The sequence below is a fragment of the Formica exsecta genome, unplaced genomic scaffold (assembly GCF_003651465.1).
Source record: "Formica exsecta isolate Colony F162 unplaced genomic scaffold, ASM365146v1 scaffold1473, whole genome shotgun sequence".
In the NCBI taxonomy this organism is placed as follows: Eukaryota; Metazoa; Arthropoda; class Insecta; order Hymenoptera; family Formicidae; genus Formica; species Formica exsecta.
In genome coordinates, this window is record NW_021848804.1 from 447,951 (window position 1) to 460,442 (window position 12,492).

The window sequence follows — 12,492 nt, forward strand, 5'->3', positions numbered from 1 at the left end:
ATAATATATTTAAATACGTATGCTATTATATTTATATATTAATATATAATAATATTTGTTATTATTGTATTAACAATTAATATTTATTTTCTCGCATTCCCAAAATTTTTCCTATAAATATATAGAATTTTTCGTACTATTCATAATTTATTTACATACACACACAAAAGTTTAAGTTCAAAATTATTATATATTATTAATATATTGATTAGTTTAAAATTAAATGTCAGATTAATCTATCTGGAATGTATCCTAAAAAAAAGGAGGAAAAATGATCGATAGTAAAGTTCGCACTGCAGTGTTACGTTCAAACGAGTCTAACGCGATATAACAGGGGATATATACGGATATCAACACCTGCGAGCGATATCAGTTAATCCAGACTACGTATGCATTAAAGTATCAAATATTAAGGATGCCGCTTTCGGAGAAGCCTCAATTACGCGCTAGGGGGGAAAATTTGGGGAGGGGAGAGAGGGGCAAGCTTGCTGCGCCGGTCTATCGACGCCGCTAACCAGGGGCGCATATTCAGAGACTTCGTCTCGTTACCACTTAATAAGATAATTAACGACTCCGCGACGCGATCGAGTACACTTGGTGTGCGTAGAACTCCGTCGTCATCGCGCCGACAAATATAAACTGTCAAACGCCCACGTGTGTTACATGCACCAACACGCGCGCGCGTACTGTATATGTGCGCGCTCCGTGATAACGGAGTCAATTAATGCTCCTCCACAAGAGCTGCTCCTCCCGCAACTGCTTCGCGCTCTCTTTGTCCCCGCCGAGAGTTTTTTGAATAATTCACCGCTCGCGCATTGTGTCGCCGTTGTCCCGGGGACATTTGCAGCCATCCCGTTGCACTTTGACCGCTTTTGCGTCGCAATCCGTCACGCGCGCGTTGGACGAATCGTCCAACTCGGTCGGATATATTATTACGATGTTGCGTAAAATTCGCGACTCGACTTCGTCGTCGCTCTTTTGCTCTATATATGACGGTTTTTCGCGGATGAGAATTTTCATCCTGAAAACGGATGCGTTTATTAAAACGTCAGCCCGCGAAGCTTTTACTTCGTATTAACTTGGCGTTATCCGTTTTGGCGCAAAAAAAAGACCGCAAAGACCTTTACCCCCATCCGTGGCATAAAAGCGACTCGATTTTTCACCCCCGCAAACCACGCCCATTCCACCTCCATATGGAAGTGTAATTAATGTGCAGAATCTAATACACATCTACATACATTTTTCCGCAGCATGCGTCCGTACGGGAATGATATTTGAATGCTACAGACAAATATATTTTTATATGCGTACAATGTTTTTCGCTCGAAATGAAAAACGCCAGACAAAACATTTGTACCATTTAAATCGAACTTAATGATCCGCCAACGAGTATTTTCGTTAAGAAACTGATTGGCTATCATCTCGGATTTCAAGTTTTCGAACGCTCGGGCGCGATTTTACATATTTAAAGGCAACGCGCGCTCGCGCGTGAATAAAAAATATAGAGATACCGAAAATATATTTATATCGTTATTTTTCCCATCCGCGCATATCATCCCGTCGATTATCGATATGGTTCAATATTTAGACGGACAACATCGATGTGGCACAGCGTCGACAAACGATAAACATTTAATGCTTTTTAGGTATGCTTTATAGCGAACGAACAATATTGCTACTGTGTTTCATCCCGTGCTTGTCACTCTCGCACCCCTCAGCCTTCCCCTTTTCCCGTACCTCCCTCCTGCCTCACCGCTCACACTTGTATGAATAATTTATGCTCCTACACACCAGCCGGTGCCCGAGTTCGGTCAACACTCGCATAATCATGTTTCCGGCTCCGTATCAATTTTGCCGCGACACGGCAGGAAGACTATTAAGATAGCGCGCCGTTAGATAACAACTATGTTCCCCTTTTCGGATTTGAACTACGCGTCGACGCAGTCGGCTTTTCACATATTGCAACAGCGGCAGAAAAACATGTGTGTTAATTCTCTCGGCAGCTCGATGCGGATAAATACTTGACTCAGATTTTTTTCCAGATAACAGCGATCTGGAAGCGCGCGATTTGGTACGCGAAATGGTATTAGATTTTCCCTGCCGAGCGCAAATTTGCGATCACGTCGAAACGAACAGCAGAGATGTTTTTGCGTTGTCAAAATTAAAGTTTTAATTGCCGCGAGCATTTTTCAAGAAAAACGATCGCGCTAAACGAGCAAACAGAAAATCATTTCATCAGACGGACAAACTGAAATCGCGACAAGCTACGGAATACGATCTAAAATATCTCCATTGATTGTTATCTTATCTATCTCTCCTATTTGTCTCAAAAGCGTCAAAAATTTCGAATGCAATAGTTATATTGTAAATTTCAAATGCAAAAAGTTGTATTGTAAATTATTTAGTATTAAATGTGGATGTGAACAAAACTCCCACATGTAAACTATGCTCGAAGACACAAGCAGAAATTATGTTAAAATATAAGGAAATCATTTTACGATAACTCTAGCATATTCTTTTTTTTCAAAGGTAACACACTTTTCTTTTTTCTTAACAGCACTAACTTTCAGCGATAACTTTTCGATTGCGTCGCCACTTTTTCCAAGTACTATTTCGCAGGAATATAAGCGCAAGCATGAAGGATAACAATAAAGCTTTATGACCGCACGTAACGAAGAAACTCGCCGGAGTCCTGGAGTTAAAAAAATTGCAAGAGCGAGAAAAGAAGCGAAAGGAGGATATTAGTGCAACGTCGAAGCGATTATCGTAACGTCCTGTTTTATCCCACTTATAAAGCAGAGGACGAAAGTTGAACGTGAGAACCTGAAACGAGCCACTTCGTTCTAAGAACGTGGAAATGACTGTTTCTTAACGACGTAAAGAAACGCACTAATTGCCGGAAAAGACCCATTTAGTTACGTTCGAGCAAGCTATTATCATTCATTTAAATATCCGCAAAGTTCGTTTATAGGCCGTCTGGATGTTGGAAAAAAAATTTTATGGCGCATTAAAGATTTGACTTTACTAATATTAATTAGGTTTAATTTTGGTTCCTTATAATTATACGCACATGCTATCCTTTTTTGATATCAAAAGAAACAAAACGTTTAATCTTGGGTTTATAAGATAATATTTTCTTTGTCTCTAAATCTGATGTTGATAAATTAATTTTTTTATTTATTACACAAATCTATTTATTATCTTTTAATTTTAATCCTAAATTCCTTTTATAAATTTTATCTCTTAATTTTGACTCTCTAGAAACATATAATAACAAGAGAATTATTAAAAAATGTTAAATATAATATTCTTATGAATTTTAATTGATCAGCAGTTTTAAAGTATGTTTTTAAAGCTAAGAATGCATTTTAGTTGAAATTTATTTCAAAATAATCATTCCTAAAACTATACTTTCTCAAAAATCTGAGATTATTAATAACTTTAAAGACACGTAATTTAATAATCAAAGTATGTACTTTTGATACATGATAATATGTAGCTACACTGAAAATGAGAGATCCAAGCGACCACAAATTACTATCATCTGATTGACTGTCCCTGTTCTCTGAACTGCTTATTCGTGTGAAAATTGAACCGCACGTGATTGTGAACAATCGAGGGTTATATGTCATTCAAAGAAACGCATCGCGAAGCCGTACGAGTGGAAAGAAACCTGATTGCTTCAAAAGAAGATACCAAAAGGGCACTTTCTGACCTTCTACCAATTATCCGAATATAATTTGATCTTCTTCACCTCTTCAATCCGAGATACCGCACTTGTAAAAATTGTTAGATCCGCCTGTTAATTACCCAATCGCGCAATTGAAAGAAAGACGCGGAGAAAATTTATTAAGAATTAAAAAAAGAATATTTATTTTCTTATTTCTTAAAATGTAACGTATTAATTATAAACTTCAAAGTGTAATCTCTATGTGACAGTAAGTAATTTTTGAATTATGCAAATTGATCTTTCGTGCAAGACAAATAACAGTCGTCAATTATTAATTTCCCAATGGATCAAATAGTTTCAAGGTTTTCTTGGGTTTCGGATTAATTCACCAGTTTTCCAGTATAGGTGTTACAGTTTATCAAGCAAATCAACCAAAACCGAAAAACAAATTACGCTGCGATCGATCGTATTTTTTCGTTGAATTAAATTTTCATAAATTCAGAAATTGAAGGCAATTTGCAAGAGCGATTTAAAATATCTGCCCGATAGATGCTGCCTTTTCTTCGCGTCGCCACTTTGTCGGAGATAATAGCTGGTGCCGTGCATTTTGGCACATGTGTCGCCCGCGGAGAGAAAGAGAAAGAAAAAGAGGAAAAAGAAAAGCAGAACCGACAAAGAGAAATTGCGGTGTCTAGTTGTCGAATGTGAATCCGCATCGCGGTAAAACAGAATAGAATGGCTACAGTTGAGTAGAAAGATAAATTTTTCCGCAACGCGTGAGGGATGCATCAGACGCGCGAACGAATAGCACAGACGATGCCGAAGGAGGGAAAAAACGTGCGAAATCAAGAGACGACCGATCCACCGATATGAATAAATCTAAGGCCGATTCGTTGATCATCGATTCCAACGAGACGAGAATAATGCGCGAAAAATATACAGCGTGGTTGCTACCACGAACACGCGCGCATACAATTCGATGAATCGAAGGTTATTAAAAGCAGAACAGAAAAACATATTTTCAAATAAATAAAAATTACAGCGATATCGTTCCTTTGTATACCTAATTATTTTTTGTTAATTATCTATATTACATATCGAACGTTCATAATAATCAGAATTGAAACCAATACTTTGCATTTTTGGGTTAGCGCTCCAAAAAAAAAAAAAAGTAATAAATATTCCGTTAATTAAAAATAAATCGGACATTGAAGAACATTATTTTATGCAAGGCTTCTCTCTCGAATTAAATACCACTTTTTGACGTTTCAAAGGCGACCGATTAATGAAACAACGAAATACTATATTAAAAAAGAAAAAAAGCAAATGAATGTCCATTAATCCCGTTAATGAAACTTGTATCGCGGCGACGCAGAAAGTAATAACTGTCAATGGTGCGTGTGTAAAAAGATGACGGCGGAGAAAGGAGGCGTGGAAGGAAATAGGACTGAATCGATCGAAGAGAGTAGCCGAGAGGGTGGGATTTATTACGTTCTCCTATTCTGCGCTTCCAGAACAATCAGCGGACGCCACAAAGGAGGTCGTCGCGACGGACTTAATTCAAGGATAATTGACCAAGAAATAAAGGCGGACGTGCTCGCGGTAGACGAATGGCGAACCAAATTTTCAATTTTGATTAAAACGTGCATATTTTACATTCAATTAATCAAGACAATCTCGCTCGCTCGATATATTGGAGCACATATTATTCAAATCGCAAAGAATCACCGAGATTGTTTTCTCTCCGCCAAATGAAAATCGATACGATACAATAATTACGTTGTATACGCAGTGAAAAATTTAATTCAATTAAAACTTAAATTTTCCACTCACCGGTGACAGGAGCCTCGATGTCTATCATGGTTTTCTCCGAACGTAAAAGAGCGGCTCCATCGTTGATTATACGAAGAGCCGCAGCCTCGTCGATCCTACCCTCGAGGATAAAGTGTTGTTTCAGGACCTCCGGCCGCGGAGATCCTGTTCGTTCGTCGAAGACTTCTGCCACTGTCATTTTGTGCGACGGTGGAAACGGGACATCTGTGAACAAAACAAATGCCACGGAATTAGAAACATTAAGTAGTAGCGTGTACGATAAAGTTTTACATAATAAAAAAATCTTATAAAAATATAAATACAAATAAAATATATTTTCATAATATATATTTTAAAATAAAATTGTTTAATACAGAAAGGGAGAGAATCTCCTATAATCGCGATTAAAAGGACTGCGATCTTTTATAAACGCTTCGCAAATTTCTCTTCGCTGTCTTGGCTTAAGAAATAGTTCATTTACCGATGCTGCGCGACATTAATTACAACCGAGCTGTTCGCCATAATTCCGCACGTGACAATTAACGCCTTTTTACGAGATACCGCGGCGCTACAAAGCAATCGTACAGATAAATCGAAACGCAAATACTGACGACAACTGTGCCTAAATATTGATCGAACGACTATGCGAGCGAAGCGAAAGCCATAGTCGCCAACTCGTAAGAATTGATGAGTGTGTGCGCACGAAATAAATATGTAAATATTGAGATGCGTAATCTCTCTCTCTCTCTCTCTCTCTTGTTTTCCTGTCTGTTCTCTGTCTATGAACGGATGATTTATGATTTCGAATTCTCTCGTGGATGCTTTAAATCGCGATTCAAATTCGCGAGAAAATATGTAGCGAAATCAGAATCGCATTTTCATTTTCTCTTCACAAAAGTGTAAATATACAAGTACATATATACTTCATTTGCGGTTTACTTGCGATCTTTTCGTGCTGTAACGGGAAAGTGCATTAGTGAATCTGAATCCATTAACGGGATCAATGAGGCGTAACACAGATGCGATAAAAAAGCTTCGCTCGTTTAATTTCAGATAATTACGTAACATGATTGTGTAATACTGGCGCGATATTCCTCCGTGACGTTTGAGATTACGCAACGCAAAATTATTAATCGCGCTTGTCGCGCCTTGCGCGATTTCTGTATTTAAGTGTACGCATACCGAGGTAGCAGCTGAAAAAACAGCGTCGTAAAATGCAAACTTTTTTTTTCGCGATTGTGGACTACGTCACGATACACGAAGAATTCAATAATTATAATATGTCTCTCGATTCAAATTAATTTTAATTAAGGAATATTTCAAGCCACGTAATCGATCATTAGCATCACAAAACTGCATATTATAATTTTATTTCATGAAACAAAAGAAACATCTTACTCTATTTTTAATCGATGCGTTTCAAATTCTGATATCGAGCTATCATTAAAATAATATATAATAAATAACGGTAAAATAGTCCAGCTTGCGTGAAGCCGATAACGATTGACAGGTAACAGGTGGGCGACAACGAGGTACCGCGGATCACAATATCTCATAACGTTTCGCCGGGCCAATGCAAAAACATACGACGTTCAAGGTTGAAATGGTTGTTATTGCTGCACGGCACGCCATAATCATCGATCGACTGTTTCTCGCCAAGGTGAAACGCGTTACCTTTAGCTCTTTCGGGTATCTGGACCTCGCGCTTGTTCTTCATCCTTCCAAGACGTAGTTTAAGAGGCGGGCTTTCGACCAACGTTTTCACGATATGTGCTTTTTCCGGCAAACTCGTTTTTACGTTTCCACAGCCTTGACATCTCTCTTTAATTTTCTTCGGTTCTTGAAACAATCGGCATGGCGACGACGTCTTTCTCGGAGACCATAAACGCCGAAAACAACCAACAGAAGGGCTCCGGTTATCCTCCTTGGTTATCATTTTTTCTACATAGCGACGCGTTAGGGCGATATTTTGATTGTACTGAGCGTTGAACGTGTCGAAGGTATCCGTTTCGTACACTTCATCGTCTTTCAAGGTACTCGGCTGGTTATACAACGAAGCCGCCGTCGAGTCGTCAAGCAAATGAGTCGACTCTGCGTCCGCAGAGTTACGAACCTTTGTTTTCGCTTCTGCGAAATCTGACGGAAATCTCACGTCTTCCTGACTCGCGCCGCTTTGCGTCTCTCCTGAGGAAAACTGATCGATCAAACTGTTGTCGCACGTTATCTTCGACGACGAATCCTTGTCCATCATCTCCAACCGCATGGTCGAGTAATCGGAGGAGGTGACCTCCGTGAACTCGTCCTTTATCTCGTCGCGATCGAGAATCGCGTTTCTCTCTGCTCCTTCGATGCTTTTCTCAGGCGTACATTCCATGTTCAACAAGGTAGTCTCCGTTTCCGTTGATGTCGAGGCGGGCGAACGTATGTTTTTCGGGGTAAACAAGCAGAGCTTGCTCATCTGCGTGATCAACGACATGTCGCACGCGGATATCTTCGGTGTGGCAACATTGGGGGTATTTAACACGAGCGAAACGTCAGCTGGCGTCGTCGTGGAACGGTCGATGCATCTCCATTGTAGAAAATTCTCTTCGAACAACGGCGAGGAGTATATTTCTGTAGCCTCCTGCTGGGGTGTTTTCTCCAGAACGTTTGATTTAATCGGCGTGAAGCACATGTTCTGCGGCGTAACATTCTCGGTACGGAACGATAAATTTTCAGGAGTACCGTATTCGCTAATCATAGAAACATCCCTATCGTCGGGTGCAGGAACATCCTTTTCATCGGACATGTTGAAAATATACTGGACGATTATAAATACTTTTGTCAGACACAAACTTTGAGTCACCTTTCGCGAAATGAAATAGATGGCATCAATTCTTGACGAAGTCAAGTTCGCTGGCCATTGACGTTGCGATATCGAAGTCGCACGAATCCATTTGATTGGATAATGTAATCGATATAATCGATACAAATGCTCATTTATACCAGAAGATGGCGACATGCCCTGAAGCCTCTGAAACGCGCCTTATATAAAAATCTCTGAGACAGATATTCATCTTGTCGATTGTCTTTTAAAGCTAAACGCAAACATTTGTTTCTAGAGTAATTTTTATCCAAAATTTCTCTAAATGATCATTAATAATTTACATCGTTTATTTACGCGTTTCTAGTCATTACTCTAAACAGTGCCATTTGGAATAAATGACGCAATTGTTTTTCAGTGTGTTCGAATCACACTCGGTATCGATCAGTTACATCACTCAGTGTCGATCAGTTACATCAGATGTTATTAATCATGCGCTACTCTATATACAGAACAGACACTAATATAAACAAAGTCGAGCGCACGTAATCACTCAACTACAATACAAAACTCATATACATTATGTCATAATATTATTATAAACAAAAATATTAAATAGAGGCGTACAGATGTTTCACTTATTTTAATAACATTTTTTATTTATTAATGTGCAGTAATTAAAAAAACCAATAGATACAAAAATATCAGTAAAATGTGATTTAAATATCAATGCTCCCCTTTTGATTATTAAATAATAAAATAGTGGAATTATATAAGATACTTCAAATTATATATATATATATAAATATACTTAAAAAAATCTTCAAATTTTAGTACAACCAAAATATCTCACTAAATATCATTTCAAGGGAATAACGGAATTATGTCAAGAGTTCATAAATTTAATCAACTTTTATATTTAGATAAAAATGCCATCTGCAATTTCATAACCATTAATCATAATTATTAACCTGCAGATCTTCTGTCATTGCAAGATCAATCAATGTAATTGAACAATATTATTTTCGATTAAATAACTACTTGTCAATATGCAACACTTTGATACCAAACAATCTGATTAATTAAACATGATAAGTTATTTATTATTTATTATTATATCGCCTAGTATAATGCGTAATTTAATTCGAGAAAAATAAAATTAAAAGATAACGTTCGAATATTGCTGGTTGCTATTTAACGATTCTCATCGATGATAAGCCATTGGCCATTCCAAGGGAATAACGGAATTATGTCAAGAGTTCATAAATTTAATCAACTTTTATATTTAGATAAAAATGCCATCTGCAATTTCATAACCATTAATCATAATTATTAACCTGCAGATCTTCTGTCATTGCAAGATCAATCAATGTAATTGAACAATATTATTTTCGATTAAATAACTACTTGTCAATATGCAACACTTTGATACCAAACAATCTGATTAATTAAACATGATAAGTTATTTATTATTTATTATTATATCGCCTAGTATAATGCGTAATTTAATTCGAGAAAAATAAAATTAAAAGATAACGTTCGAATATTGCTGGTTGCTATTTAACGATTCTCATCGATGATAAGCCATTGGCCATTCAGTTATTCTGAATCGGATTCCATAAACTCGCTAAAAGCGCTATCTCGCGAATTGCTTCGTGCTCTTCTACGCGAAGCTGCCATTCTCATCCGGCGATTCCTGTTGGATGCCATCAATAAAAAATGCACCTCGGACACGTAGATAACATCCTATACACATACATTATATATTGTAATCTTCTTATGAGATGTATCAAGTGTAATATATCAGGACGACTCTTTTACACACCTTGTAAAGCGGGGAGCCTACGACTATCTGGTCATCCGGAAACGAATCGAATTCTTGATATCTCGAAGATGCTTGCACTTTCTGAGGCAGTGGTGGTTCGATCTCTTTTACCAACGTCACTTTCAATGTGGGACTGTCCACGCTGTGTTCTTGGGAAACGGTAGCGAGAGCCTTCGGACTTGAGAAGCTCGCATCCAAACGTTTTCTAGTCAGAGTGTAAATTGAGGGATCTTCGTTAGCTTTGCTGATGGAATAATTTGGCGAAAAAATGCATTTTGTCGATGTCCGTGAATTTTCAGGCGTCGATGAACTCGGCATTTTTATCATCCGCATGAGCTTCTCGATCGCGGGACTCACATTATTAGAATATTTCGGTCGTATGAAATTCATTTCCGAGATGCACGTCGCATTGGATGAATCGTTTAGTGAGAGTTCGTTCTCGTTTTCTTCAAATATCTTTTTAGGTGTTTCAAACATATTATTATTAAGCTTCTCGTCCAGGAACTCTTTCTTCGAAGTTTGCGGCGTCGCGTAAGGCGAGAAATACTCAGTCGGCGAAGATAGATATTCTTTCGCTGTAGAGGACTCGCATACCGGAGAAAAATATTCTTGAGAAATCTCGACTGTGTTAAAGCAATCCTTGGGCAGATGTAACACGTGCCTTTTATCGGCCATGTTGAACGAGTGCGATTTTCTTCTCAATAACCGTACAGAACTCGTAAATAACGTTTGCTCGACTTTTCTCGATGTTAAAAATCGAAAATCAAAATCACTTTGATGTTAAAACTTTTCAGAATCGCTTTTTATTTTGTAAGACTTGAATACTGAACGTAAAATTGCTCTTATGTTCTACGACATCTGCAAAAGTACTGCGAAAGTATTGTCAGGAAGCAAAGAGAGATATTTCGTACAACTAAATAGATAAAAATATATAAAATGTAGGTTCCAATGTATTATGTGGAGAAAAAACTGTTGTCATCTGACGACAATGACGTACAGACACAAGAACACGACTAATCTAAACATTGGTTGCTAAAGCATTTGCGTTATAAATCGATTTTCATAAACGTAAATATTTTATATTCTGTTAACCTTCAATCTGTAATCGTGACTTTACTGTGTTATTTAAATAGGGATATAAAATTGGAAACTGTGCAAAACATTCATTCTAAAATAAATAAAGATGTTTATGTTAAAGTTATATTTTAAAATCAAAAGAAAGAGAGAAAAAAAACAGTATCATATATTATCTTAAAATTTCTTTCTTGTACTTATTTTTGTGTCATCACTGTAATAATAAATTTTAATTATATTTTAATAGTAAGTTTTTATTATATGCTTGCATATAATCAATATATGATAAAATAAATCAGCATTACTATTATATAAGACACATTAATATTAATATCAAAAAGAAAAGATGTAAGCGTAAAATATATGATCTTTTAACATTTTCTATAAACGAACCACAAAATTATTCATCTTTTGCCGTGATCTTATTTACATAATCAAGATTACATCCGTCCATAACTAGCAATACAATGTTTCCGCAAAATGTAAAAATAATTTATGCCGTACGCCGTGTTTCAAAATAATAAAGAGTGTTGAAAGTTATAAAATATAATTAATACACAAGACATTTGTAACCAGATGTTCGCAAATATAATCAAAGAATTGATCAAAAGATCTAAGAATCGGACAAGCACATTGTATATAAGAGTTTGTTTCTTTGATCTAATTCTTCTATCTGAAAAGTACAAAGCAACATTGATCCTTTGATCTATTCCTGGTAGGCGTTCGCAAATAAAAAGATCGATTCTTTTTCTCCATAAACACACTCGCCATACAATTCTCGCTGTGTGCACATAACGAAAACTAATGGCGTGATACGAAAATACAGTTCTTCCTGCATGATTCAGCAGCCTGTCTTGGAAGCAACAAAGTTCCATCCATCTCTCATTATTACTTTGATAAACTGTCTGCATCTAAATAACTGATTCATTGGCGTCAATATATGATACTTCTGGTTATTAAAATTCAATGAAAGAAAATGTTAAAAATATTGGATGCCTTTTTCTCAATATATATATATATTTGTGCATCGAATAATAATTATTCATTGACTATATAAGCGCTTTTACTGCTGGGATGTACATCCGATGATAAAGTCTTTTTACAAAGATAATCTCGAAGAATAAAGAGAATAATTGTATCTCATAAAGAATATAATTGCATCTCAAGAGCTTATCCATTCAGATAGGACGCAAAGCATTCCTTAACTCATCTTAATATCTTACTGCAGAATTTATCGACTAAATGAATCCAGCGGATGTAAGCGGATGTGGCGGACCGAGGTAAAAGTATAAATGTATTACGAGATCG

At 36.9% G+C, this 12,492-nt stretch overlaps 2 protein-coding genes across 10 annotated transcripts in view; both read right to left on the minus strand.

Moving 5' to 3' along the window:
• LOC115246320 (serine/threonine-protein phosphatase 2B catalytic subunit 2-like) overlaps positions 1 to 12,492 on the minus strand; it is a 130,513-nt gene that overhangs the window by 81,330 nt on the left and 36,691 nt on the right. For 8 of the 9 annotated variants that reach the window (XM_029825051.1, XM_029825050.1, XM_029825048.1 and 5 more), the window contains exons 1-2: positions 7,157 to 8,911; positions 5,504 to 5,707 (exon numbers count right to left, since the gene is read on the minus strand). In XM_029825051.1, coding sequence (XP_029680911.1) covers positions 5,504 to 5,707; positions 7,157 to 8,483 — 1,531 coding nt within the window. In that variant the 5' untranslated portion in view covers positions 8,484 to 8,911. Of the gene's footprint in view, positions 1 to 5,503; positions 5,708 to 7,156; positions 8,912 to 12,492 lie in introns of those variants that run through there. The other variant, XM_029825053.1, reaches the window with a different exon arrangement.
• LOC115246322 lies at positions 9,058 to 11,188 on the minus strand. The gene is made up of 3 exons (XM_029825054.1): positions 10,111 to 11,188; positions 9,846 to 10,031; positions 9,058 to 9,479 (listed from the first exon to the last, which is right to left on the minus strand). The coding sequence occupies exons 1-2, from the start codon at positions 10,783 to 10,785 to the stop codon at positions 9,885 to 9,887; spliced, it is 822 nt and encodes a 273-aa protein (XP_029680914.1). The 5' UTR covers positions 10,786 to 11,188; the 3' UTR covers positions 9,058 to 9,479; positions 9,846 to 9,884.